This window comes from Leptonotus elevatus, chromosome 11 (genome assembly GCF_054856555.1).
Source record: "Leptonotus elevatus isolate MCC_2025b chromosome 11, RoL_Lele_1.0, whole genome shotgun sequence".
NCBI lineage: Eukaryota > Metazoa > Chordata > Actinopteri > Syngnathiformes > Syngnathidae > Leptonotus > Leptonotus elevatus.
The window spans coordinates 19,094,227-19,121,746 of NC_141249.1; the positions used below are offsets into that span (position 1 = coordinate 19,094,227).

General features: G+C 37.5%; 2 protein-coding genes across 5 annotated transcripts; both read right to left on the reverse strand.

The window, feature by feature from the left end:
* Positions 1-7,734: 7,734 nt before the first annotated feature.
* Positions 7,735-14,389, reverse strand: uchl5 (ubiquitin carboxyl-terminal hydrolase L5). The gene is made up of 11 exons (XM_086089732.1): positions 13,838-14,389; positions 13,354-13,417; positions 13,176-13,281; positions 12,268-12,393; positions 12,084-12,145; positions 11,824-11,954; positions 10,656-10,719; positions 9,839-9,941; positions 8,485-8,598; positions 8,212-8,310; positions 7,735-8,089 (listed from the first exon to the last, which is right to left on the reverse strand). The coding sequence occupies exons 1-11, from the start codon at positions 13,911-13,913 to the stop codon at positions 8,045-8,047; spliced, it is 990 nt and encodes a 329-aa protein (XP_085945858.1). The 5' UTR covers positions 13,914-14,389; the 3' UTR covers positions 7,735-8,044.
* A 333-nt stretch (positions 14,390-14,722) lies between these two features.
* On the reverse strand, positions 14,723-17,498 carry glrx2 (glutaredoxin 2). 4 transcript variants are annotated; one of them, XM_086089736.1, is made up of 4 exons: positions 17,437-17,498; positions 16,641-16,704; positions 15,666-15,842; positions 14,723-15,264 (listed from the first exon to the last, which is right to left on the reverse strand). In XM_086089736.1, the coding sequence occupies exons 2-4, from the start codon at positions 16,701-16,703 to the stop codon at positions 15,103-15,105; spliced, it is 402 nt and encodes a 133-aa protein (XP_085945862.1). In that variant the 5' UTR covers position 16,704; positions 17,437-17,498; the 3' UTR covers positions 14,723-15,102. The 4 variants fall into 4 exon arrangements, with proteins under 4 accessions (XP_085945862.1, XP_085945861.1, XP_085945860.1 ...); XM_086089735.1 differs by having other exon boundaries at positions 17,246-17,461; XM_086089734.1 differs by having other exon boundaries at positions 16,903-17,461.
* Positions 17,499-27,520: the final 10,022 nt, after the last annotated feature.

Genomic DNA, 27,520 nt, shown 5'->3' on the forward strand with positions numbered 1-27,520 from the left:
GAGCGTTTCTGATTATATTTATATATTTATATATTTATATTGCATGAAGCCAGATCATCATCAGCATTATATATATATATATATATATATATATGTATATATAGTATATACAGTAAACAAAAAAGTGTCCATCCTTATCCCTGAAATGATCATTAATAAAAAAAAAATTCCATACCCGACGATAGATGTGTCATCATTACATTCCACGACAATAACATTTCCCCTCCAGCTGCTTTGACATCATGTCGTCCCGTACAAAAATAAAATGTTTATATTTGAAGTGGAGTGCGAAAACCCCGACTGATGGCAGACTTGTACCCTGGGCCCGCTGCACATCTGCAGTCTGATCCGGAAGCCACAAACTCATAGTTGACAGTGGCCAGATACACGGGGACGAGGCTCATAATGTGGCCACAACTGATGATCTTCACCCGTGACGGTGAACTTGTATCCCAGACTATTGAAATCACCCCTGTGAGGGTGAGATTCTGTATATCTTGGAGGTGACGAATCAAACACTAATAATCAGAAAGCCATCCAGCCTACTTAAATAAGATATGTTTTTGTTAATGTGATTTTCAGTTTGCACCATTGTAAAAATGTGCGGGCATTTTCACCTCAGTACAGGGCAGAAGATGCGGTGATATATTATTTTCCTCCATTTTACCCCAAGACACCAGCCCATAATTTAGAGGGCGCAGCCTATTAATCCATTCACAATATAGACAACAGCCACTTACCCACTGAACCAATTAACATCAATGGCAGAGAGCGCTACGTGCTAGCCAGAAGTCATCTCTGAATACACATTTTATGATAATCTGTCTTTAGAATAAAATGTTTGATTCTTGTAGTTATTTTCACACTGTAGCAAACAAACAAAAAAACATGGCTGAGACATTATTGTTTATCATACCATTCAGTCTCGGTTTCATGAAGTAAAATAAAATTAAATAAATATAATTAATTTATTTTTATTTTTTAGAATTTTTAATATTATTATTATTTGAATTATATTATGTATTATTTATTTATTTTAAATGTTATGAATTGTTATGAAATTACTGTATCAATGACTAAAAAAATGCAACCATATTTCACAAATAGGTTAACATTTCTTCCCACTTTTATGTTAACAAGAGTATGAAAAATGAGAAAAAAATGTGTATATTTTATTATAAGTTTAGATAAAAATTTAGATATAAAAAGTTGCGATTAATTTGCGATTAATCGTGAGTTAATTATTGAAATCATGCGATTAATTAAAAAAACTTATCGACTGACACCTCTAAAATAAATGAATAAATAAATACATATATGCATACATAGATAAATAAATAAATAAATAAATAAATAAATAAATAAATAAATAAAAAGTAGCATTTGTGTCATGTTGCTTTTTAGATCTGATTTCAATGTACGGTGTCGGCTCTGATTGGCTATTAGCTAGCAAATGCACGAGACAGAAGTACACGGTACGCTATTAAAAAAAAAAGAAGCAATATCAAATAAAATGGCATCATTACACTGCGCAAAATGTTACTTGTACTTGTGAATGTGTTCAGTACGTTTTCTGGATTTGTGCGCATTTTATTACATGAAACCCTGACTATGGATGTATACTATAACAAGCAATGACTTTTCACTCCTAAACAGGGTTGCATGCATGTGCAGGTGTGTCAAAATGCCTGTGGTGATTTTTTTTTTGTTGTGCCAATCCAATCCAGTCCAGATGCCAGGTACATACTATGGCAACAATTAAACAAGGGCGTTCCCTGTCACACGTGGCCCTGATGCATGAAGTCAATTAAACAGATATGAACATAAAAGAAGTCAGAGCTCTTCACGTGTGTTCTCTTCAAGCAGAATTACAGGAAATCTGAGTAAAGTGGGCTCGTGACAAGTAATGTTGATTTCATCAACGAAAACTAAACAAAAATATTTTTTTAACTCACATTTTTCACCAAACTAAAACTCTCATCAACTCATTCACTGCCATTGACGGCTATAGACGTAAAAATGTTCATTTGAACTATTTCTATTAGTTTTACATTTTTCCCCACTTTTGTTAACAAGAGTATGAAAACCTGGGGGGGGGGGGGGAATTATTGTAGTAAAACAGATATAAAATGTGTGATTAATCATTAGTTAGCTAGTGAAGTAATGCGATTAATTACGATAAAAAAATTGTAATTGCCTGACGCCCCTAATTTTTAATAATCTTTTCTTAAAAAAAAACATTATTAAAAAAATATATATATATATTTATATTTATATTTAAAAAGAAAAGAAAAGAAAGGATTATTAAAAAATTAGGGGCATCAGGCGATTACAATTTGTAATCGTAATCACTTTCCTAGTTAAAATAATTAATTACAATTAATCACAAATTTTATATCTGTTCTAAATGTACAAGAAAAAATTTCTAGGTCTTCATACTCTTGTTAACAAAAAAAAAAAAGTAAACTAATTGAAATAGTTGAAATGAATTTTTGACGTCTATTGCTGTCAATGGCAGTGAAAGAGTTAATAAACAATAACTGGGACTAGTATGCATTTTCGTCGACTAATGAAGACGAGACGAAAATATACTTCACTTAATAAAAACTGGACTAAAATCGATGGATAGTTTAGTTCATAAACAAAGAAGATACAAAAATAGGATTTTGTAAAATCTTGTCTGTGCTAATCTGTCACACCCCCTTTCAAATTTGCAGTTTACGAGTGCAACATGCACAAACATGGGACAGACAGGAAGTGGATTCACAGTGAACGGTAAAAAAAAAAGTAAATTATAGTTAGAATATAATAACTCATTCACTGGCATTGACGCCTATAAACGTCAAAAAACTATTTATATTAGTTTAACATATTTTTCCACTTTTGTTAACAAGAGTATGAAAACCTCGACTTTTTTTAATGATCTTTTTTTGGGGGGGGAAGAAAAGATTGTTAAAAATTAGGGGCGTCAGGCGATTATATTTTTTAATTGTAATTAATCGCATGACTTCACTAGTTAACTCACGATTAATCACAAATTAAATGTACAATATTTTTTCTAGGTTTTCATACTCTTGTTAACAGAAGTGGAAAAAATGTTAAACTAATAGAAATAGTTTCAATGAATTTTTGACGTCTATAGCCGTCAATAGCAGTGAATGAGTTAATATAACGTTCCAACAATGATGTTAATCCGACCGCTAACTAATGTTGGCTAACTTACTGGCTCATAGCATGGAGCCATAGAAGCCACTTGTTGATTATACTTGTAATTGTGTGTCGAGTTGTTTTCATCAAAAAGATGGAGAAAATGTTTAATGTGAAATAGTTTTAGATCCGAAATGTTCAACATGATCTGCTGGCCAAAAAATTTACAGGGGTAAAATGATTGTCCAGACTAAAACGTTGACAGTTTTTGTTGACGAAAATTACATTTTCTTGGACTAAAATAAAGACCAAAATGCTAGATTTGTAGTCGACTACAAAAACGGGATGAGGTTGACTCACTATGAAAAAACTCAATTTAAAAATACCCGAGCACAAGTGACAAGCTATAACGTAATAATTTCCTGAAAATATAATAAAATTAACTCGGTCAAGCATGTAATAAAACCCAATAATGTAAAAATGTTACCAATAATGTAATAAAAGTCTGCGTTGTGCTTAAACATTCATATCCCCTTGGGATATGTAAACGTATGTAAACATTGCAGCAATAATTCACGGTTCTCTCCATCCTGGCCGAAAAACCTCCCGACAAAGCATGATTCATCAAGTTTGAAATAAGGTTCTTAATTGCAAAGTGGAACGTGTCAAGCATTGTGAATATTTTCCATGATTTTGCGGAAAGAAAAAAAAAAAAGGCTCGCAGAATAGGGAAAGAGTCGCAATGAATGCGTACTTTGTTTGCTGTCGGTGCTGGCTGACGTCACGCCTGATCATGAAACCTGCAGGTTTTCATTTCTTGCCCTGACGACAGACCAGTGCATCCGAAGATGTGTGTGCGTGTGCTTCAGTATGTAAACAACGATGCCAAAAATAGGTTTGGCACACAGTGTGCTTTGGAGCCATGTCACAAACCCCAAACGTGCACACATTGTGCACGCGATGTGCATGGGTGGAGTTTTTTTTCCTTTTGGTATTTTCGTAGTTGGGCGTAGGTAGAAAGTGGCATTGGCACCGTTGTGGGAGTGAACACAGCCAGCTTACTTCTCGGCCAATGAAAGCGGCTCCACTTGATCCCTTTAAATTCATCGCGGGAGAAGCGTGCACGGTCTTTGTCCTTGCGTAAGGAGAAATAGACTAGGGGATGTCTGGTCGGTGCTGGATTTCACTTTCCTTTCTTTTCTTTGATCCTTCCTCGGGTCTCCTGACAACCTCACGACTCTAGCTGTATTCTGAAGTATTCGGTTTAGGTGAACGGTATGGGATTTTTAATAGCTTTTAGGTGAATTCATGTGTACACACTCACACACGTGCACACACACACACACCCGCACACGCACATTCTCACGCACATACAAAAAAAAAGAGAGAGCAATGATGATGACATGTCGAACCGGTAAGATTACCGAATGAACAATACTGAGCTTTCTCTAAGAAATTTTTTGGGGGAGAAATAGACTCGCTGGAGAGCGCTCATAAAAAAGTGCAACAGCGTCGGGTTCAACAAATAGATTTTTACAATGATTTCAAGGGTTCAATGCCACCCACCACACACATACACTGAGCTCAGAATCTGACTGCCTGCGCCTGAATCAAATTCACCAAAATCACATTACGTCACCTGCGCCAGAATTTAGAACTGCTCCGAGCTGGTCTAAGGTCTAGTCTAATTCTGTCACCAAATTGTCAGGAAGGGAGCGTTTTGTCTGACCAAAATCACGTTATGTCAACTTAGACCTACTCTGAGCTGGTCTAAGATCTAGTCTAATTCTGTCACCAAATTTTCAGGATGGCAGCTACTTGTCCGACCAAATTCACGTTACGCCACCTGCGCCACAAGTTAGACCTGCTCTTAGCTGGTGTAAGGTCTAGTCTAATTCTGTTACCAAATTGTCAGGAAGGGAGCCTTTTGTCTGACCAAAATCACGTTATGTCACCTACGCCACAACTTAGACCTGTTCTGAGCTGGTCTAAGATCTAGTCTAATTCTGACACCAAATTTTCAGGATGGCAGCTACTTGTCCGACCAAATTCACGTTACGCCACCTGCGCCACAAGTTAGACCTGCTCTTGGCTGATGTAAGGTCTAGTCTAATTCTGTTACCAAATTGTCAGGAAGGGAGCCTTTTGTCTGACCAAAATCACGTTATGTCACCTACGCCACAACTTAGACCTGTTCTGAGCTGGTCTAAGATCTAGTCTAATTCTGTCACCAAATTTTCAGGATGGCAGCTACTTGTCCGACCAAATTCACGTTACGCCACCTGCGCCACAAGTTAGACCTGCTCTTAGCTGGTGTAAGGTCTAGTCTAAATATGTCACCAAATTGTCAGGCAGGCAGCCATTTGTCTGCGGTCTGCCAGTTTATTATACATGGTCAAACGAGACTTGCATGAAAATTAGCCAGTTTTTACGCCGAGTGCAGTCTACGAAAATAGAACATTGAGAGTCTAGTTTAACAATGACATCACAATAGGCATGTGTAAACAGTATTCTTGTGAGAATGTTTGTAACGTGTCGCCAATATCTGTAAATAGGTTTTGACATATCTGCAACGTCATTTCGACTAAGACAAATGACATCACCTGTTCCATTCATGTCTTATAGATACGGATCTACAATTCGGCTACGTATTTTTCCTCTTCCATGTGCGTAAGCCAGAGAAGGCATGCACGTGCATGCCTTTTGTGTCTGTTTGCATTCCGTCCACTCAAATCTGTCATTTACAAGTACGTACAAAGAAGCTGTAGTAAGGCCAGTGTGCCGTGAAGGTGAAACATCACACGTTTTAATTCAGGTAACTGCTCGCTAACGGCCCACTCGTGCTGAAGTTGTGGGACACATCTGGCCCAACTACGCTCACCACCTGACATAATCGACATTGGATCATATAAATTGGCGAAGAATATCGGCGCCAGAGGACTCGGGTCACTTCTGCCATCGTAGCTTTCTGCTTGAAACATGCAGCTTGAAAAGTACAGCATGTATCAATTTGAATTATACTGCCTTAACTCATTCACTGCCATTGACGGCTATAGACGTCAAAAATTCATTTGAACTATTTCTATTAGTTTAACATTTTTTTCCACTTTTGTGAACAAGAGTATGAAAACCTAGATTTTTTTTTAATTGTATTGGAACAAATGTAAAATTTGTGGGTTAACTAGTGGGTTAACTAGTGAAGTCATGTGATTAATACGATTAAAAATTGTAATCGCCTGGCACCTCTAATTTTTTATAATCTTTTCTTAAAAATATATATATATAATAAAAATAAAAATAAAATAATTTTTTGTTTAAAAGAAAAGATTATTAAAAATTAGGGGCATCAGGCGATTAAAATTTGTAATAGTAATTAATCGCATGACTTCACTAGTTAACTCGCGATTAATCACACATTTTTATATCTGTTCTAAATGTAAAAAAAAATATCTAGGTTTTCATACTCTTACAAAAATGGGGAAAAAATGTTAAACTAATAGAAATAGTTAAAATTATATTTTTTTTAAGTCTATAGCAGTCAATGGCAGGGAATGAGTTAAAAATGCTGGGTCAAAAATTGGACCAACCTCCTAACTTTCTGGGTTTCTTACAAAACCCAAAAATGAGCGGTTTTATAGAAAACCGCTCATTTTTGGGTAAAATGTACATGTTAGGGACTCGGTCCAAGTTTTTTGCCAAATTGTTTTGGACCCATATCTACGGCAAGCCTAAATAACATTTGACATTGCTTCTGTTATTCCGTTTTTGCCTTGTCAAAAGGAATATTTAGAATATCTTTAACTACATTTTTCCTGTCCACAATTGGCTTCGACATTATTTTTGATAAATGTAATTTGTCCCATTTATGTATACATGTATAGGGTTTGCCATTACAGATATCTACAACTCATTTGCAAATATCTGCTAAATGGGATTTATGAAATTGTAGATACCTTTAACACAACTTTGCAATCTAACAAGTTGATTGTGACTGGTAATAATTCCAGTTGAAGATATAATTTAATTCACCAAGATTTAACATATTATCTACGTCCTTTTTGTTTCATTTAATGGACTCCTGCATAGCACAAATGGTATACCTTCTTACTCCAAGAATTTTGGGGGGTTAAAAACAAACACAAAACACAGATCGGGCCGGTACCAGTCCCCAGAGAATTGCAGGAGTCTACTCTAGTTTGAAACGTTTCAAATAGTCACTAAGAAGTTGTAGATATCATCTGTCATTTCGACTAGTCACAATTACATTCCGCATACCTTGAATGAAAATGTGATTAAATGTTAATGCTTGGTAGTCAAACCTAACATCTACAATTCTGTTGCAGGTATTTTTTGTAGTCCACATAACAGATATCTACAATTGAATTGCAGTACAGGTTGGATAATATGAGGGAACTCAAGAGACGTTTCTGCTCATTGCAATTCCTCTCATTTACCACTAGGAGGCCATCAAGTACCATTACTATCAAAAACGTACTTTTCAGACGAGTTGGAAATATTGGGAGTCGCTCATATTTTAATAAATACTTTCTTGAGACCTGCTGACATGAACAGATCAGTTTCCAAACGTCTTGACATTTTTTTTTATTATGAAAATAAGACAATTTGAGCATGTTTCCTTCAATCATGCACAGAATCTGACTAACACGCACACACGGAGAGTCTCTCTGCTACAGCTGCAATGCTTTTCTTAGGTCTGGATGCACACAAACAAAAACACCGGGAAGGACGTGCCGCAGGACACCCGCGGCCATGGACGTGAGAATATGGCAGATTTACACGATCTGGATCAGGCTCACAGGCAAAAAAAAAAAAAAAAAACAGGACTGCAGGCCTGCTTGTGTGTGGCGCTTCTCGAGTGTGATGATGAGGATTATGTTTACTTGGCCTCCTGGGCTTTTTTGGCACTCTGTTTCTCCTTTGCCTGGTGAAAGAGATTTTTTTTCCCCTTGTTAACAAAACACAAAAGTGTGGCTATAAAAACATTTCTAAGCAAAGTTTCTAATCACGAATGCAAAAATAAATGAATAAAAAAATGCAAGTCACCTTCTCCACCAAAGGTATTAACTGCTGGTGCTCGGCCAACGTTTTCAATAACTCCATAATGAATGGAAGGTAGTTGTGCTTCCGCCGGATGTTTTCAACCTATCACAAAACCAAAACAGAGGAAAAGGCACAACTAAAAATACGACTCAAGAGGATAAAACAATGACTAACCAGCTGTGATTTATTGCCTGTGTACGCACGTACGTAACAAAATCAAATGTCAGCGTCGACGTGTGGCAAAGGACAAACCAAAACAGCTGCGGGGTCACGAACCTTATATCTTTTAAGTTTCTGATTTTCCTCCTCGATGAGGAGGTGGTACTTGGCAATCTCTGACTGAATGGAGCTCAGAAACGTGCTGCTCTGGTCAGTGTCCATCGGCTCATCCTGGAAATGGAAGGTTAGCGTCAAAGGGGCATTTATGTGCGTCCAAATAGGACGGAGGGGTTTTCAGTTCGGGTCAACTCGGGGCCAATCTATGCGATTCCGATGCTGGCTTCTTACACCTCAAATCAATCAAATCAGATAACGATTCTGCCATTTTCATATTCTTTCATTGGTCACTCTACTTTCATTGAACATATGCAAAGAATATTAGCAAAAATAAATAAATAGATAAATAACTATATATTCATGTTTTCACCTTGCACAACTTGTCAGAATGACTGCGCAAGATGACACTTGTGGAAAGAAGGAAGACATTTCAGGCCACACCCAGCTGTGCTACTTGGCAGTGCTGGGAATTGCGTAAACAAGTAACGCAAGGTTTCTGCAGGTTTCAGCAAGTCTTTTTTCTTTTCTTTCTTTTTTTCTTAATGCAACCTAAAGCAAATGTAATGCCCATATCGTACTGTATAATACACACTTACGTGCATACATACATAAATATAAATGGTCGCAATTAATTAAATATAATTAATTAAATTAATTGCACATTACATCAGTTCTTAACATAAAATGGACAAACATCTATCAAATAAAATTGTGGTTGTATCTTTTCAACCACTGACATAGTAATTTTATAGCAATTCATAAAGTTATTCAAAATTAAAAAGATTGAGGTAATTTTCTACCACTAGGTGGTATTAGTGTTTCATGTTGGACGTCGGTGACAAGAACAGTACAGTTTTTTCTTTTCAAATTCAAAGCAATTGGTGTTTGAAACAAGAAGCAACTGGTGGAATCTCGGCCATTTTGCTCATTATAAATTAAACAAGTCAGCAGTCCCCACAAATTTTAGATTTCATCACATGTATTATTGCTAAATTGCGTTAGAATTCAAGTCTATTCACATTGCATTTGCCGAGCGCACAAGGACAACAGCACCCCAGCACGTTTGCCCATATTTGGAAGTAACAGGGAGGCTTTTCCCACCAGATTTTAGACGAAAAGTCAACTGCACCTCGTAAATATATATTTGTCGTTGCTGCAAAAGAAAGAGAAAGGGGAACTAAACGCAAAGTTTAATGGCCGTGTCGACGGGAGTGTGCCGATTACTGCTGACCAAATAAAACAAACAGCAAGTGCGGCGAGCAGCCAAAGCTATTTCACTGCTAAATACCCCAACAGCCCTAAAGCATAAAAACAAGTTCAACAGGTCACTAGTGCCAGCGTCCACTTTTCGCACCTCAGTAAGCTGAGTCTGAAGTTCTGCAATCTTCCTCTCGTAGATCATTTTCCGGTCCGACACGATGGCCATTAGATTGAAACGGATCTCTCCTTCGCTGTACCTGAGAGGAATGCAATTGTGTCACATTAAGACAAAAAAAAATACACAAATTCATCGGATGATCATAAACTCCAATTAACTCATTCACTCCCAGCCATTTTTACAGAAGCAACCTCCTTCGCTCCCGGCTGTTTTACTGTATTTTGACTGATTTTGCAAGATGCCGAGAATATGCTGTTCTATTGCTATAAAAACATGGGCAACTAACAAAAGAAATATTAGAGTCTGTTCTTTCATCAGGAAAAAATAAGTATATTTGTATCTGTTTTTCCGTTTTGCAACAATTAGCATTAGAATATAGCCAAGTTGTCGTCATTATTCACAAAGCTGTTGAAAACACTGGCAAAAAGAGCTTGTTGCAACATAGCCCTGGCTGATCTCTTATACTCTGTTGCCACCTGCTGGCCGTTTTTGGTAACAACTACCATTGCTTTAAGTGACCTCTTCATGTAAGAAGCTGTATCAATGCCTTCTCTAAGCTCTAGCATTAAAAACAACAAAATTTATAAATATGTTTGTCAGGACAAAGTATTGAAAAACGAATACGTACATTTTGGGGTTTGAATGAGTTAAGGATAATTGGGATTAAACCATGAAACTAATGAATGTGGGTGTTAACTTTTGAATAACTGATAACAAAAAACAAACATGAGTGAGAAATAAAGATAATTCTATTCTATATGCATTAGAGTGTGTGTTTAGTGGAGATATTCACTTTTGTATTCTTTTTTCAATGACTGGACGGACAGCACTGATCCAGTCATCCTGATTGCAGGCACCTGTTGAAAAACGCAAACAAAATTAAATATGCTGGAAATTGTTCATCAGTCCTCGGTTTACGGTGTCCTTGACATACAGCGTTGAGTGGACACAAACCCCTTCACTGCCATTGACGGCTATAGACGTCAAAAATTCCTTTGAACTACTTCTAAATGTTGTATATTTAGAACAGATAAAACATTTGTGATTAATCGTGAGTTAACTAGTGAAGTCATGTGATTGATTACAATTAGAAGTTGTAATCGCCTGATGCACCTAATTAAAAAAAGAAAAGATTATTAAAAAATTGGGGGCATCAGACGATTAATATTTTTTAATTGTAATTAATCGCATTACTTCAATAGTCACTCACGATTAATCAAATTTGATATCTGTTCTAAATGTACAATAAAAAAAAAATCTAGGTATTCATACTATTGGTAACAAAAGTGGATTTTTTTTTAAACTAATCGAAATAGTTCAAATTTATTTTTGAAGTCTACAGCCGTCAATGGCAGTGAATGAGTTAAGAAATGCTTGTTTTGTTTTGTAAAAACAAAACTGGCATTTCTTAATAAAACTCATTTGGGAAATCTTCTCTTGCGTGTTATTTTAATTTTTCTTGTATTCAACAATGCTGCTGAATTTCTGCAAATCTCTCCATTGTGGGGCTAATAAAGACTATCTTATATTATAAATACTATTTAAATATCACTGTAATCTTTTAATCTTATAGGCCCCTCCTCTCGGCCGACCTATAGGATGACATGCTAATTTATTGTATATTTATATTTAGTTACGGAAGTAGTGTTATTGTGTATTCTTTTTTTTTAATTCTAATTAATTTGTCTGTTAAACTTTGCATGTTATATTGAAACAGTCTTGTCAAGACAAGTGATTTCATTGCATACTTTTGAGTTCATTTAAAAGAAAAAGAGAGACAAGGATTGAGGAAGATAGCTATTAGGCAAAGTCTTTACATTTTCTTCCACATGCCATCCTTGTGGCACTGATACGTTGTAAAACAGATCAATGTCAGACAAGGCGGCAACTTCATTTTTTTTATTTTTTAATAATACCACTAACCCGGTGATGACACTTTTATGTCCTCCTCGCATGCTTACCTAGGTCAATTGGTCCTTCTCGAAGTCCGTCCAACTCGTAAAGTCGACCGTTTACGGGAACATAACTCACAAAGTGAAAGGCGTCCTCGTCCTTTGCAGACGACTTTGCATCAAACTCAAACATTTGCTGCCTGCAAATTAAAACAGCGTAGCAAATAAGATCAAGTGAGTCGGTGCGTGAGCACAAATGAAATGTTTGTCTTTTTTTTTTGCTGTCGTGCCAATCCATGTGCCGGATAAAACGCAAAGCATCAAGTTACCTGGCAAAGCCGTTGTGAACTTGTCTGATAACTTCGGAGTTGCTCAGAGCCAAACCTTTCATCTGAGGGACAAACGTGAAGCAGGATTATACGATTGGCACTTTCTACATTTACGCCGCAGGGCAAAAATTCGAACGTCGGCTAACTTTGGCGTAACATTAGTAGTAAGTAAGAATGGACATACTGCAGCATCAAAACTCTGCGAGAACTCTCTGAACTCGGTGAGTGTGTCTCCAAGCAGCATGTCGGAATGCGAGCAGTTGAGCAGAACGCTGACGATGGCCTGCGTGGCACACGCGTTGTTAATGACCTGAAAGAGGAGTGAATTATGGATAGTGATGAAATACTCCAATTTGCAATGGCAATTTTGTTACTAAAAAAAAACAAAGTAAATGGAATAATAATATCTCATTCAAACTCATAAATTCATGGTAAAAGTATTGTGTTAATTTCAACTTGTAATGTAAACAATTGTATTCTATTTTTTTTTTTTTTTACTTTCCTAGTTCAAATGGATTGATGTTAGACGACCAAATTATATTCCAATAATTTCACTATGCATTCTCACATTTGGATACTACAAGTACTAAAAAAGGTGTATAACAACCACATTACAGTGATTGGTTTTTAGCGCCGAGATTGATACAGTAGATCAAAACTTATTGAACTAGTACACTTCTATGCATGGTGCTTTGAAAAAGCATTTGCCCCCATCTGATTGTTTTACACAATCACATTCAAAAAAAATAATCTAGATCAAACCAATTTTATTTTCTCACAAAGACAATCCAAGTCAATATGAAATGCAGTTTCTAAATGGAAAAAAATAATCCAACCTATCTGTCTTGTGTAAAAAAGTCTCTCTTCTAACTGGTTTCGCCACTTTTAGCAGGTGATCAATGCTTGGAATTGTTGTGGAGACATTTTGGCCCACTCTTCAGATTATTATTTTATTTTATTTTTTTTTACTCAAGTCATGCTGGAGAGTTTTCAAGTACGAGCTGCCTGTTAATGTGCGGTAGGTAAGCCCTTTTGACATTTAACAAAATTATATCGCTAAGTGCACACAGTACATAGTTTACAAAACCGCACCTGTTTGGCAAAGAAGATGTGATCAAGTCTTGAATCCTGTACAATGGATCCTGCTGGCTCCTCACCCGCTTGCCACTTAAACAGGAAGATCAATCCATGGACAGGCCTGGAAGAGATCTTGTAGATTAAAATGCATTTCTTCAGTCAAGCCCATGCGAGCGTCGGGATTTTAACATACTTTAAATTGTCAAAGTTCTCTGGGTCCATGCTCCATATCTCTTCAACCTGTGCACCTTTGCAGCCTAAAATGACACAAAAAGCATGGGCAATTCAATTAAGTCGTCCTGTATCACAGAATTGACAAAAGGGTGAAGACACAAAGGTGTTTGAATTCATAAACTGTGTACTTTAAACGCGAGTCGTTGAAAACCGTGGGATGGTTTTCACGCGCCGTAGTTTTGAACGCTGAGTAATGCTAACCCAATTAGCTCGTTCGTTTATTGTTGCCGGAGCTGTTTTTTGCGATAACCTTCAACATTACAGCAACATATACAACATAGCTAGCAAGAATCTGCATTGCGTTCCAGTCGGGTTTGTTTCATTTACGCAGTCGTCTTGCAGAACGCACAGCTCATTTTGCAGTTACCTTTAGCTTCGAGTGCAGCAGGCTACAACAATTAGCCACAAGAAATCACCACGACTGAATGTGCAAAGACACTTACCGAAACCTTTTATCAGCTCCGTAAATACGCCAGGGTCGCTCTCCATGAGACACCACTCGCCCGCACTTCCAGCCATTATGAACGACGTTATTCGGCCAAGATGCAGGACACATTTACTGGATGCAAAGCTAGCTGCTTCTTCCAGTCAAGCTGATGTCACTGCCTACATTCAGGATGCAGACCGTGACCGTGCAACGTTGGGAAAGAGGGGGTGCGCTTGTTTTGCCGCGCGGCGTACACAAACCGGCGGTGCTGGCGATTTCACACACTGCTGTATTCATATTCGGTAGGTTCCGTGGACGTTTACGAACAAATATAAAAAAAAAACCATATCGATTCAAAAATACTGTACAATAGATAAATGCGTTTGTTACCATTTTTTCTCACGATGTACATTTACTGCTACCAAATGCACAAAGTATTGCTTTAACGGAAGGCCGTATCACAACACCAATTTTAAAAGCTGAATGAGAAGAATGCAAATATATGAAAAAATGCCAACACGTGAAGATTCAAGCTATTCATTCCACACACATCCATCCATTTTCTACAGGGGTGTATTATAACTTTTAGAATTGTATTATTATATTATTATTGTATCATGAATTTTAGGGGCAATTTTTTGTAGGTTAATCCCAGGGACCAGAATGATTTATTAAAAACAATAAAAACACGTTGCAGCTATTAAATATGTCCGAAAAATAACAATTCCCCCAATGGCTGCAATTATTCGCAGACTTTTGCTATTGGCTTTCTGATCCGATCCCCTAACCCCTGTGAACAGCGGGGGTCTACTGCACTTAATTTTTTTTCTGAGCCAAAGCAGCTTCTTAAATCCCTGCACAGAAAGCCAGTCAAAAGTAAACTATAACACCGCACAGTCACTTCATTTTCAATAACGTTTTATTTGGATTACGAGCCCCATAAAATATACGTGTCATATAGGAGATGTACTATTTCATTTATTATACATCAGAGATAATCCCCTGGCCTGAAACAATTTGCATGGAAATAAAACAATAACACCTATTAGGTTTTCAATAACTACCAAAACCAAGACTGTGATGATGCTTAAAAAAAAAACATGTGAAAATTTAAACAATATTGTAAACTCTTTTACTGATGAAAATGTGATGCATGACAAATTATTCTGTGCACTTTGATAAATAAGACAACAGTCTTCAACAATATACAGCTTCAAGTACAAAGATTTAGCAACCATTTATAAATAGACAATTGAAAAAAAAAGTCAAAAGAACGGTTAGTCATTTTGCAGATTCAAACTGTCCACTCCCCGAGCCTTCGGAGTTGGAAGCGCAGCAGGGGGCGCATTGATTGATCAGGGGCACTAACTTGCCCTGCTGATGGAGCTGTTTGGTATCTGAGCCACCTCCGATACAGTTTCCATTGATGAAGACTCTTGGCACCTGAACAGTGAAGACATTTTCTCGGTATTGGACATGTGCATTAGGCAGCACTTTAAAACTGGATTTATAATATATTTATTTAATTCCAAGTGTCCAGTCTCGATGTATTGCTTTTATGCTTCTATTTATATTTTAAGTGACATACCGAACATGGTTGTGTTTACGCTGACGAAACACATTAAACATCCACAGCTTCCTGTAAACCATTTCTAAACTTTACTTGATGTATACAATTATACCAAACTGTATTTTTCCCCACCTTCAGATTTTTTTTTTGTGATTTTTTTTTTGTCTGAATATGAAATCAGTAGGAGCTCACAATTTTTCTTTTTTCTTCTTCTTTTTTTTTTTTAAAGAAAATAAATAAAGAAAATCAAACAGGAGCATAATGAGGTTCTTACTGTTCTGGCACCAGTCATCTGAGCTAAGGCCTCTTGTAGTCTCCTCCCGTCATTGTGCTCATCAAGTTCAATTACTTTGTAAGTCGCACCAATTTCATTGAACACATTTTTGGCCATTTTGCAGTACGGACATGAGGTCTTGGAAAATATCACAACGCAGTTCTGTGACACCAACTCCTGCAAGGTTTAAAAAAAAGAAAAAAAAAAGCATTGTATCAGTGAAAAATATCATGCTTCAGGTGCCTTTTGCATTTTCATGGTAGTATGGAATTTAAAGAAAAAAAGAAAGAAAAATAAAGCCGAAACTGATCTTTCCAGACAACTCCTCAAATGCAATCCTCTAGCACACTACACCTGTGGATAGATCTCAAAACAAGCTAATAAGAGGCACCTCTCAAATGTGAGAAACTTTGAGGTGTTGCTAAAAGAAGAGTGGGCCAAAATTCCAGAAGAAATGTGAGAGAATGTGTGATAATTAGGGGAAGCAATTGATTTCACTTAATTTTTTGAAAGTGTGTCTGACCAAATATTTACTTAAGGTCGCAATGATTTTTCCCAGTTTGTTTTTTGGAGTTCTGTATGGAATAATCAGTTGTGGGGAGTTTTCTGCTTTTCTCTAATGCAAACAAAATAAATAAACATGACGAACGAAACGAAAAACAAAACGAAAAAATGGAATTGCAAAATTTTTTGGGGGGAGAAGTTGGTACATTATTTAACAAAGACGCTTCACAGCGGTTGCTTTATTCGTGCGCTCACACATTCACACTCTGGTGGCGGTAAGCTACTTATGCAGCCACAGCTGCCCTGGGGCAGGCTGACGGAAGCGTAGGCTGCCAGTGTGCGCCTACGGCCTCTCCGACCGCCACCAAATATTTCACACCTTCCATGCACCAGTGTGATTAGCACTGGAGGCAATGCAACTAGCTACATAGATATATAATAAATGTCGGGAGGAATCAGGGTTCTACTTACGTGAACAAACTTGACACAAGCTGTACTGGTTGATCCAGCTGTTGAGGATGCAAAATTTCCCATTCTGAAACCAGACAAAATGTAGCGACTTGAAACGAAACAGTCCACAACATTGACTGATACGACTAGCATAGGAAGTGCTTCTCATAACCTTGAAAATGTCCCTTTTTCGCAACATTTGTTGAAAGTTAGTATGCAATATAAGCACAGAATTGCTGGTCCTAACTTCCATTGATCCATTACTTCGGGTATTGTAGCTCACCGCGTTGTTTCACTCGTTTCCATGTCGTGAGCAACTGCTTTTGCACAAGCGTTCTGCATGTGCTTAATCCAGGATTAGAAAGCAAAGAAGAGTGTGACGTGCTCTGGGCTCAACACCTTCGAACCTGTCCAGCACCTCACGATGGAGCTACAGGGGTGCCAAATGTCTCAAATGTCCGACCCCTACGTAACAAGGAGGGCTCTGCGGAATAACTCATCTTTTCGTAATCGAATATTCGGTGCTATTTTCTTATTAAATCCCTTTATCTGCATGGGCTAAATGTTAAGTTATGAAATGGTCAGACGCGTTAGATGTTATCGTAAATGACTTGGCAAATAATGACCTTCGGCAACGGGTCCATGCCGCTCGAGAAAAACATCCAGCTCGAGGAAACATCGCCAACAACGACAAAAAACTATAAAAGGCCACAAAATATCCAAGAAATGGACCGGATGAAACATGCACTTAGTGTAAGAGGATGAATGTTGTCACTTGTTTGTTTACATCCTTTGGTTGAGTTAACTTGAAGCCTACCTTGCATAACATGAACACCGGAAGTAGTAACTGAACGTCTTCCTTCAACGTAGCGAATGACGTCACGACTCACGTGTGGCTCATGTGTCGAAGAATGGAGTTGACGTTTGGATTTTTATTGACTTAAGTAGTGTTATCATTAATATTCGAATTGTAATTATGTAAAACATTGAACTGGAATGTCTGAGTGTTTGCATATATTTCCGTTGTTGGTTCTCATTTGTTGTAATATTGATTGGATTTGTTACCAGAAAAAAAATAGTGAATTAAAATTTTTAACTTTTTATTCACACAGTATTTTTGTTATAATCTCGATTAATCGCATTTTTCATTTTTCTATGATTTTTTTACTTACTTGAGTAATACATTTAAATTAATGTAATATACTGAATATATATGGTTAGTACGGTTACCACATACTGAATAATAAAAAAGTGTCAGTTGGTTCTACATAAAAATAAAATTATTTTAATGAGTGGAATCCATGTCTATACTTTTTTTTTTTGTAAAGATAATTTAACATACTTTTTTTTCAGTGCATCCTCCTGACAGTTCGTGGGTTTAAATCCAGATTCCGGCCTTGCAGTGTGGAGTTTGCATGTTCTCCCCGTGCCTGTGTGGTTTTTCTCCGGGTACGCCATGCCGTTTTCTCCCTTACTACTACTACTACGACTACTACTACTACTACTACTAATAATAATAATAATAATAATAATAAAAATAATAATAATACAATGCATGGCCAGTTAACTGAAGGCTCTAAATCACGTGTTGGTGTGAATGTGTTTTTTATTGATTTCATGATTAATCAAAATTCTAAAACGTCATTAATCTGATTACAAAATGTAATCGTTTGACAGCTCTAATATATATATATATATATATATATATAATGATCGAAAAGCGAGGGTTCACTGTAACATGCAAAAAAGAATATTGAAGATTCACCACAAAGCAGTACTGCATTTTAAGAGCCTTATTTTTAATGCCTAATCGCCAAAAGCCTTGTGATGCCTTCTGGAGTTCTGTTACATGACATTTAGCGCCGTGTCTCCGTTTATTGACTAGACTCTTAACCGCAGCCTGTATTGACCGACTTTTTTGCAGCTAAAAAATGTGATTAGAATCTTCAATGACTGACTGAGGTCCTGCTGTTTGACAAGAAAGAGCGCCGAGTGAAGAAGCTTAGCTGCTTGCGCCAATGAATCAAAAGCCTGTAACGCAGACATTTCAAACGGGCACTCTGTTTGGTTTGTTGTTCAGTCCCACATTCTGTCAGCTTTGCTTTTTTAGCATCTCATTTGATGGATTGGACGTGGCTTGTGTCAGGCGAGAAGGCCTACCCCGTTGACGGTGACATTTGTTTTTAGGGAAGGTTACGGCAATGTGTCAAGTTAGTTTCTCCTTCCTGCTGTCAACACCAATTGCTGCTTTTGTCAAAGGGATGTTGGGAAGTGGGGGTGGGGGTTGGGGGGGGGGGGGTGTGCAGGTGCCACAAATTGGATCGGTGGCATGTCAGGTTAGCGTTTACACGTGTGCACGCATATCTCCGTGACGGTTTGGGTTCGGCCTTCTTTTAATTCAGGGTGGCCGCTCGCCAGCATGTGTTTCTCTGATCGGAGAAGCGGACGCCACTTGTTTCAGAGGCTCAAGGTGTCGGTCGGAGGAGATTTCACAGCTCCTTGAGCACAGTAAGCCTTGAGATCTTGATACAAGATGGCAAATCAAATGGCCCCAAGGAAGAGGCTGAAACACTTAGCGAACTCTACTCCCACTCATCTGTGTAGTCTGCCCGGCCAACGAATAAGGTCAACCGCGCTGTGATATATGGAGGCGGCTTGATTGGTTAAATACTTTTTTTTTTTTTTTTAAGAGAGAAATGAAGTTTTTATTCTTAGATTTCCACTCAGATGAATCACACAATTATGGAATCATGATTTTGTCATGATGAAAAAACGTGTACTTTACTGACATTTGTTAAAGGCAGCGCAATGACCTAGCGGCCGCTGCGTCTGAAGGATGCAAGTCGCTTCTTGACAGTTGAAAGTGTTGAGGTGCCCTTGAGCAACGACGCACCAACCACATTCTAGTTGCAGCCCTGCTTGCATGCCTCTTACTGCCTATCGTCGACAACAGGAGGCACCAACGTGGTACCCGCGGGCACCAAGGCCCAGAAGAGTAGCTTATTCTGAAAATAGCTTACCAGTCATGGGACAAATGTTATTTCCCAGGAATGTTGTAGTAGTGATTATTTGTAAAGGTGAACATTGGCAGAGGGTATAGAAATGAAATGTTGCATATTGGTATCTGTTTCCTAATTATTATGAGAAATGATCCACATCCGATATGGATTTTTTAATGAATTTTTTAGCCTGACGCTGATTCTGACATCTAGCAGAATACAATTCTGTAAAAAAAAAAATATTTAAATTAAAATATTTGACAGTTTTACAATACTTTGTCCTTTAGTTTTTGTTTACAACAGAGTAACCTATTTTTTGCCTATTTTTGATGTTTGAATGTATAAGACATTATATTGTCATGTGTTAATGTGTACTAAAATAGATACATAAATAAAAGTAAACAATTATTATTATTATTATTTGATGATTATTGACTGTGAGCTAATATTGGACAATCAAATGTGCAGGCCCTCGTAATACCATTGTTAAAGGTAATGTGAACACATTTCTTATTTCAGAAGTGCGTATCAAACTGGCAGCCAATCACTTCTCAATAAGTAGCTCTCAGTTTCAAAAAGGTCACTGACCCCTGATCTACAAAGTGTGTCAGAAAACTGAATATCAAGTTCAAAATATGTTCCACTGTGAAAGAAGAAAAAAAAATCACATGGAGCCTTTTCAGGTGATTTGGGCGGTTTGTCCAGCACAGTGACAACGTCTCAGCCAGGAACTGCCGGATGCTCTCGGTGATGTGAGTTGGCGCGTTCTCATGATCAAGCAGCCTCACTTTTTCCTTTCATTCAGCAGTAAACGAGTCAAAGCAAGCGTGATGATATGTGCCATTTCATTTTTATACACAAGAGGGCACCATTGCGTCGTTGTGCTTTATCCACCGTTAAGATACAGCCACACCACATTTGGATGTGGTATTTAGAAATAATAGTAATAATAATAACAAAAATAATAATAATACATTTATTAATTAATTTAACTAATTGTTAATTATTCTTTTTGCATGGGCTAACTGATTTCTTTTATTTCAGTGTGCCAGTCTGAATCCGTATTTAAAATTAAAATAAAAAAAGATGGTGTATGTAGTGTGGAGCCTGTATCTGATGCCGTCTTTATCGCTAATAATCCTCACCCCCGAGGCGCTGTAGGCCAGGGTAGATAAGTAAACTCCGCCGCTGTTTGTGTGTGAAAGGCCTGCAGCAATCTCTGATGTTGTCCTGTTGGCTGTGGAAGTCGGCCATCTATCTTGCACCCAAGTCTCTTCCCTGCTTCTCTTGTATTTTCTTTAACAATCCTTCCCCGATATGTAGTTTTATCAGCTGCCCTCAGAGGCCCCAGAGCATGCCGGTGTTCACTCGGATTTTTTTTTTTAAAACTACAGCAAGAACTTGTGCCACAATAAAAATTTTATCAGAGGTCCAATAATCTTTTTGAGATAGTACAGGGCCAGACAGGAAAAAGTTGGTGGAGGATGCATGCGGTGTTATTTTTGCTTTTGGCTCAGAGTAAGATAATGATTTTGAAGCAATATTGATCTCAGAGAGATATGTGCACGCTTAATTGGAACAATTGCTTGCATTCATAACTGCTGACAAAGAAAGAAACACAATGGACAAATATTGCAGTGCATATTTATAATCAGGTAAAAGAATGCAGTGCAATTGTGGCTTATCATCTGAAGCAACATTACTGGAAATAAATCCTTTCAATTCGCCACACAATTGTACACTGTAAAAAAACAACCCTGTAATATAGCAGAGTTTTACTTTTAATTTGACAGTTTTTTTTCTTTATTTAAAAAATATCATTTAATTGACAAAAATAAACTCCTATTTTACATGTCAACATTAAATCATTGTAACTGTAAAAACCCACAATATTTCAGTTTTTTACAACAACAAAAAAAACTATTGATTGTTAAAATATGTTCACAAATGTATTGTAATTCCACAAATATTTGACTGTTATGTAATGGAATAAAATGCAAATGTCTACTAAAACCCTAAAAAAGAGAGAGAGAGAGAGAGAGAGAGAGAGAGAGAGAGAGAGAGAGAGAGAGAGAGAGAGAGAGAGAGAGAGAGAGAGAGGGGGAAATTTATATTTACTGAGAAATTAAAAGTAAAAAAAAAATGTAATTTTACCATAATTTCTTTGTGAATTGACAATTAAAAAAAAAAGGGAAAATAACTACAATTTCTGTAATGTTCTAGAATCAGGGACATGTATTGTATTAACATTCATTTTAAAAGGACATCTAAAGGGAAAGGGGAAAGCCGAATATTTCAATAGTTATTGAGCATGTTTTGAAAAATTAATCCCATTACTTTTTTGTCATATACTGTTATATCACATACAATGCGTGCATGTATATGTTTGCATCCACAAATGAGCCGTGTACCCCCAACCATGTCATCATTACTTTCCATCCTCCACTGCTGCCTCTCAGTCATTAATATTGTTTCTCTCGCTGCATAACTCAAGGGATCAATCACCGGTTGCCATGGAAATGAAATCAGCCGTGCAGGTACTGTCTCGTGTGTTGCTATGGCTTTTCCTCGACACCAGTTCAAACACGGCAAAAAACTGCTTATCGAGTCAGTGTGAAAGGCTGAAGCCTGCCACACTGGGCCTCCTCTTCTTCGTATTTGCATTGATTAATCTGATGCGGTACACGGGCGTCATCAGGTTTTATGGACGGGGCGGGTGAGTAATAAATCTCATGGCATGCACATTGACTGAAATGTTTCATATTTCATATCCAATAGGGATAGAGTGTATATGTCCATTATTTTTATTTTTATTTTTATTCTTCTTCTTTTTATTATTATTATTATTATTATTATTATTATTATTATTATTATGGTTATGGTTATGGTTATGGTTATGGTTATGGTTATTTTTATTGTTATTGTTATTGTTATTATTATTGACTGATGATAATGCAGTACTTGAAAGCTCAACTTGGGTTTCAAGTTGACTCAGCAAACAAACAACCTTCACAATGCAATTAAGGCCAACCGTCCAACTATCATTTACCACCTTGTATTGAATTTACAAAACATTCAAAAATAATAATGATAAAAAACAACAACTTTTGTTAGGGTGGCTTTAGAATATTTGCGGGGCTATCTAACCACCCCCCCCCCCCCCCCCGGCCCCCAAATAGGCCTAGTGACGCCACTGCTGCAAATCTAACTGAAAATGAAACACTATACTGTACACTTATATTATTGAGTCTCATTTGATTATTTTAATGTTAACTTGACAGAAATATTCAGTAAATATTCTTTACATAATTTCTGCCATGCAGAAGAATAGAAATCCTACAATATTTGCAGTTTTGGTCAACATTTTGTCTTCTACAAAATTAATCTCTTCTTGCTATTGTTCCTTCCACATTGCAATGTAAGTTAATGGCGTGCATTCAGAATGTATTCCCGGTGCTTAGTTTTTTCCTCATACAATTTGTTATACCCTTACTCCAGATTATCTCACTTTTGCAACTTTTGTAAAAAGAAAAACAAGATAAGCCATAAGTATTGGCAGCCTTTGTCATGAATCTTACAATTAACTAACTTGCTCCCAAAAACGTATAAGTTCTATTTGACGTGTTCTATGTTTTGTTTTATTGTTTTTTATGCTAGAGCAGACAGAAGGCTTTGATGCAGCCTCAGGACTGTAGAGAACAGGTGAAGCAATGGTAGTAATTCTAAAAACGGCCAGCAGGTAGCAGCAGAGTATAAGAGATCAACCAGGGCCATGTTGCAAACAAGCTAATTTACCCACAGATTTGTGAATAATGATGAAACTTAGCTATATTCTAATGCTAGATGCTGCAAAACGGAAAAAGATAGAAATATACTTTTTTTTCCCCTGATGAAAGAAGAGACTAGACTTAGATAGCAATAGAACACAATATTCTGAAGACTTTGCAAAATCAGTCAAAATCCAGTAAAAACAGCCAGGAGCGAAGGGGGTTGCTTCAGTGAAAATGGCTGGGAGTGAATGAGTTAACCGCAGGTGCATTCTCTTCCATTCTTGATATTTTTCTACAACCTAAGTGGAGTCTACCTCTGGTCAATTCATGATTTGGAAAGGCACCCACCATAAAGTCCCAGCTGACATGCATGTCAGAGCACAATCCAAGCATGAAGTCAAAAGAATTGTCTGCAGACCTCCAAGACAGGATTGATTGGAGGCAGAGACTTGGGGGAAGATACTGAAACATTTCTGCCACGTTGAAGGCTGGAACCACCGGGACCCTTCCCGGGGCTGGCCGCCCATCTCAATTAAACGATCGGGCAGAACCGCTTTAGTCAGGGAAGTGATGGTCACCCTGTCAGAGCTCCGGCGTTCCTCGGGCGATGTGTGTAGAATTTTGCGAGGGGAAAATAAATATATTCCATTTTAGAACATGACAACAATAAAAATTGTGAACAGCTGTGAGTTTCTCTCCTCTCCCACTCCCCTTTTTCCATGCAGTTGATTTTATTAGCTCTGCAGGATGGCAATGGCGAACTGTAGCTAATGTTGTACATCACGGGGAAAAGCTGACCTTGTGAAGGAACCATTACTTTGCATGACAATGAGAACAAGCGAGGGCTGGAAGAGATGGACGGTCTCAAATTCATAAGCGCCAGCATGCATTCAATAAACACAACACTCTAATCCAAGAAGATGAATCACGGAGAAAATAGTGGCATGCTGCGACGGAGATGAAAACAGCAACATTGACGACACGAACTGAATCTTCATCTAACTTGATTGGAGAAAATGAAACGAGCGAGGCATCTTTGCAAGGCTTCATTAAAGTATCATCATTAAGATTACCCAGCCTGTTAAAAAAAATGATCATACCATCTGGCCTCCATGTAGGCTACTTGTGTTCACCTCACGTAATGTATTGAAAATTTCCAAGGGTGTCTAATTTGTTCAGACTTTGTCTTCATGGCCATCCAACTGAAGGGCCCAGTAAAAAATAACTACAACATCACGATATCGAGATATTAAAACTGCCACAAAAAAAAGCAGCACATCTGTTGAAAAAGCAGTTCTAGCACCCTCTGGTGGATAGTATATTAGTGCAGTTTAATTTAATTAGGCATGTTTTTGGCTACTTGAAGACCCACGCTAATGTAACGGAAGACATTTGAGTTCCTCCACAAATGCACACAATTCACAATGTGTGCGTTTATTAGCAAGTAAGTAGCTCAATATTAAGCGTCATCAGCGTTTATATGCATTGAGTTTCATGTTACCTGTTCTCTTTGAACTACAGTATATGCATAATTATGAACTCAGCATTTATAAAAAAAAAAAACTGGCCAAGCCTATTTATTTTTTGTCATTGCTGTTTTGTGCCAAAAACACAATATTATGCTTTTTTCAATATGAGCTTTGTTTTGTTTGTTTTTTCCTCTTTATTTTTAATTTTTTACAACATATTGTGAGTTTTATACAATATTGTGAGCTTTTTTAAAACATTTTTTATCAAAAACATACCCACAATATCGTGATAATTATCCTATCGTGAGGTTCGCATTGTAATAATATCGTATTGTGATTGGCTGGATACGTAATAGAGGTTTTTCATCTGTTTACTCAATTGATAATCCAAACAGACAAGGTGCCCCTAGAGGCCACAGAGAGAACTGCAGTCGTAAACATCGCTCCTTGAGTGTTCCTAATTCACACTACAACAATAATGATTTTTTTTAAAATACATTTTGAACGATATTGCTAAGCAGTCATGTTTATTATTGCTTTTATGATAAGCAGGATGCAGGCTATCATTTGTTGAGAAGTCAAGTTTGAGACTGAATGATTATAGTGGAAGACCAACTGCGGATACAAAATATGGAAATCTGAAATGATTGCTGAAGATATGGAAATTCACACTGACAATTAAGGGCCCTTCAGCAAGTCATTGAACATTTCTCTGTTATTGCCCAGTTGCAGAATCTACAAGAGAGCTGAAGTTTGATTGCAATTTTTTTATAAATCTGTTTTTGCATCTGCATTTCATGGAATTGCAAGGTCCCTTCCACAACCAGTATAAATCCAGTTGAAAAATATTTCTTACAAGGTCCAATAAAACTGGGTGCTTTTTTTTATACTAAAATATGTACCATGTTACGGTTGAAAGAAAGTGTCTGGTGCAATAAAAGGAAATTAGCAGGCTGTGTTTTCCACCGTGCCAGAAGTCAGTAGTGCTACTAATGCACTTAGCTTACAATTTGTTCTTGTTTATATTGCTGTGGGAAAAAAAGCAACGTGTTGTTTTCTTCACAGCCTTTCATGTGGGCGAAAACAAAAAAAGATAAAGCAGAGCAAAGTATGGCTCCTATATTTTCAATATTGTGGCAAATCAAAACTGAACATCTGTCTGGTCTGAATTGGTCCTCGGCCAATTGCAGGGCATATACAGACAAAACAAAACAATCATTTACACAGACAGTCACATCTGAGGACAATTTAAGAGACTTCAGTCAACCAAAACAGGATTTTGGAATGTAGGAGAAAAACGGAGTAAAACAAAACAAAACATGCAAGCGCAGGAAGAAAGTGTCAACTCTACACAGGAAGGCTGGAGCAAATCCATGACCTCTGAACTGTGACTTCTGATATGCGAACTAGTAGATGCTGCCGCTGACATGTTTTCCGCATTCCCACGGAGGATTTTTCAAAATTAAACACTGCATACGGTTTATACAGGAGCTGTGTTGAGGGCGGGAAAACCTCAGACGCGCCATTTCAAGACCGCAGTTCCTTCACTTCGCCGACCAACGGGATTGGGAGGGTTACTTTAGAAATGTAATCCATTACAGTTACAAGTTACCTGCTAAAAAATGTAGTTAGTAACGTAATCCAAGTACCATAATATTAAAGTAATGTAACTGGATTACTTTTGGATTACTCCAATATTGAGTATGCTCATGCTCTGTCACTGAAAGCAACCACACCTCAAAGTTTGATAGATAGATAGATAGATAGATAGATAGAGAGAGAGAGAGAGAGAGAGAGAGAGATAGATAGATAGATAGATAGATAGATAGATAGATAGATAGATAGATAGATAGATAGATAGATAGATAGATAGATAGATAGATAGATAGATAGATAGATAGATAGATAGATAGATAGATAGATAGATAGATAACTCACATTTGGCTGTAGGCTAGCGGGCTAGCTAGCAAGAAGCTACAGCGCGTAGCATGCCGCTGGACTCTCAGCTCAAACGTTCGCTCCGACAGTAAGTTCCAGTGAATACCGGTCGCCATTTCCTCCTCCCGTCCGCGAAGCTTTTTCGAACTGCCTGCGTGTGACGGACACGACTAGTCCGTTTTCGTTCGCTTCCACCTCCCCGACATGTAGCAACGGTCCCACTCGCGCAGGCGTGCACGCGCTTTCGCACTCTCTCATCGTAGAAATTGCAATCCCTCGAAGCAATCCCCATTTTCAATAAATGTACCTGTAATCTGATTACATGTTTTTTTCCTGTGATGGAATACAGTTACTTTATTTTTTTTTGCAATCTGATTACGTAACGGCGCTACATGTATTCCGTTACTCCCCAAGCCTGCCGACCAATAGGTCAAAAGTCAAACTGTGGTTATGGGTAATATTTTGAGTCAAGATTTAATATGATTTCTTGTTGTACAGTTAATAACTATTTGTTCTAATCAAATATCAACCAAATGAACTGAAATCTCGGGTACCAAACTGCAACCCAGTGGCACCTCTTGAGAGATACGTCGATTACAAGCCGAGCACAAAATATTTTTCACATTCAAAATGAATTATCCGACTGATGCATTTTTCTTTCCCCCCCTGACAGTTAAGTGAGACACTTGTGCAGGGCGTGAACACGATGGCGAGTGACTTTCGGG

Excerpts from the sequence above, each read along its gene's own strand:
- uchl5 (XM_086089732.1), bottom strand. The coding sequence starts at position 13,913 with ATGGCTGGAAGTGCGGGCGAGTGGTGTCTCATGGAGAGCGACCCTGGC. Across the intron at positions 12,394-13,175 it reads ACATCTTCTTTGCCAAACAG|GTCATTAACAACGCGTGTGC; the intron begins GTGCGGTTTTGT and ends CTCCTCTTTCAG. Across the intron at positions 9,942-10,655 it reads ATTGAAAAAAGAATACAAAA|GTACAGCGAAGGAGAGATCC; the intron begins GTGAATATCTCC and ends CATTCCTCTCAG.
- glrx2 (XM_086089733.1), bottom strand. The coding sequence starts at position 16,880 with ATGGATCAATGGAAGTTAGGACCAGCAATTCTGTGCTTATATTGCATA. Across the intron at positions 16,705-16,791 it reads GAAAAAGGGACATTTTCAAG|AATGGGAAATTTTGCATCCT; the intron begins GTTATGAGAAGC and ends GTCTGGTTTCAG. Across the intron at positions 15,265-15,665 it reads AGATGACTGGTGCCAGAACA|GTGCCAAGAGTCTTCATCAA; the intron begins GTAAGAACCTCA and ends TTCACTGTTCAG.